Genomic DNA, 1897 nt, shown 5'->3' with positions numbered 1-1897 from the left:
GCCGCCGAGCTGCCCTTGAAGGGGTTGTTGGCGCTGAACTCTCGCCACTTGGCGCCGAGCACGGTCATCATCTTGGACATGGGGATCTTGGGGTTCTTCTTGGCGATCAGAGGCCTGCAGGGGAGAGGGAAAAGCAGGCGTTAATGGGAACACTTCGCTGTGGTCTGGTACCCACCTCACCCGCTTGACTGAGCAACACCCAAACCTCAACCACCACCCAGGGCCCCCTCCAGACCCACAGCTTCCTACCTGAGAAACTGGCTGAAAGCCTTGTAATTGGTCAGGGTATGGTAATCTTCCTCGGAGAAGACATAATCTACATCATCAAGGCCCCATTCTTCCATCAGCTGGGCTGAGCTCTTGGGCTCCTGTAGATTTACAGAGGGATCGTGAACGTGAATGACCATGGCTCCACAGATGAGCACCACAAGTTTGGGTCTGGGATGTGCTCTGTGTCAGGCGCTCACCCCGGTCAGTGACGCAGGGGGATTTGTTTCTCTGATTTACAAAACAGAGCATGCACATCACCCCGTGAATCCCTAACCCACCTCAGAGCACTTTGCCGTGCTTTTCCCAAAGAGAAACCACCCACAGCACGAGGCGAGTGGCCACAAAACACAGCTCAGCTCTGGGCAATGCAACCCACAGAGACCTGGCCACACGCTGAGCTCTCACGCTCTGGCACCAGCTCAGGGTCAAGGAACCTTTAGTACCTTTAGACCTCCATCCTCGTCATCCTCCTCCTCATCCTTCTTCTTCCTTTTCGTCTTTTTCTCCTTCTTGTCCTTCAGTTTTTTCTTCTTCTTTTTGTTGGGGGAATAGTCGCTCCCCTCGCTCTCAGATTTCTCCTCGATCTCCTCTTCGTTGTCTGACATCTCATCATTGCTCCCCTAAAACAGAAAGGGACAGTGGAGAAAGAGCAGGGCTTGCCCCTCTGCTCTCCTCCAACAAACCCTCGAAGGGATTTGGGAATGGCAAGAAGCCCCTGACCGCAGGAGACACAGACAGAGACCCTTGGTCCATCTGGAGATGTCGGCTTAGGGCAGTGCTGTGATCCCCAGTCAATCTCCCGCCCCAAGCCCCACTGGTAAATGAAGCCATTCCCTCTCCGTTCCAGCACTACAAATACATCTGCTCACACAAGGCAACCCACACCCCGTGGAAGCACCAGGAAAAAGAGGAGAAGGTGGTGCAATATGGATAAAACTGCAGTTTGGAAAAGCTTGTCTAGGCCAAGGTACGTGGGACAGAATCCTTGTGGTTTTGTCTCAAGACTTGTGTGCCAAGGGGGGCAGGAGAAGCAATGCTGAGCACAGAGATGCCCGCTTGGCTCCTCTGACAGCGCCCAAGCACTGCACCACCGCAGCACCCAGCACCATCCTGGACAGAAAACCAGGAGCCAGCAACCAACCGAGTGAATGTGTGCACTGAAAATAACCGTGCAGTAAACCAGGGAGCAACTCCTCTGAGGGGCAGATAACTGCTCTGCTAAAACAGCCTAGATTTGCAGACAGGCAAATGTTTAGGCGACATTTTAATTGCTGTAACACAGGGAATAAATGATGTTTTGTCTTGTGTTTACACAAAAAAGCCACACTCTTCTACTGCAGCGCGAATGGCCAAAACCCAGAGGAAAGGCACCTTAACAAGGTGCGATCTTTGGGCTCACCGGGCAGACACCATGCCAGGGTTTTGCTCTGGTGATGTTTCTCTGCCCAGCCTGGCGCTCTGTGCTGCTGCAGGACTGCACGGAAGGGAGGATTTCAGTCGTGACATGACCACCACAGCCCCGGGGGGCGCAGGGGAGGTCCGGGGGGGGTCTGGCCGAACCCCCTCGCTGTCCGGGACAGGGGGGCACAGGGAACCGCCCGCTTGGTCACACGCAGCTGGGCCCGGC

At 54.8% G+C, this 1897-nt stretch overlaps 1 protein-coding gene across 1 annotated transcript in view; it reads right to left on the bottom strand.

The window, feature by feature from the left end:
- The window catches only part of LOC104543185 (chromodomain-helicase-DNA-binding protein 5-like), a gene marked incomplete at both ends in the record, with an annotated part of 10851 nt that extends 9961 nt beyond the window's left edge, over window positions 1-890 (bottom strand). The window contains 3 exon segments of the mRNA XM_010187734.1: window positions 1-114; window positions 250-368; window positions 714-890. The exon segment at window positions 1-114 is cut by the window's left edge and continues 11 nt beyond it. Coding sequence (XP_010186036.1) covers window positions 1-114; window positions 250-368; window positions 714-890 — 410 coding nt within the window.
- Window positions 891-1897: the final 1007 nt, after the last annotated feature.

The sequence above is a fragment of the Mesitornis unicolor genome, unplaced genomic scaffold (assembly GCF_000695765.1).
Source record: "Mesitornis unicolor isolate BGI_N332 unplaced genomic scaffold, ASM69576v1 scaffold33890, whole genome shotgun sequence".
Classification (NCBI taxonomy): Eukaryota; Metazoa; Chordata; class Aves; order Mesitornithiformes; family Mesitornithidae; genus Mesitornis; species Mesitornis unicolor.
The sequence above is the reverse complement of the archived record's forward strand: the minus strand, read 5'-3'. Positions and strand labels throughout refer to the sequence as shown.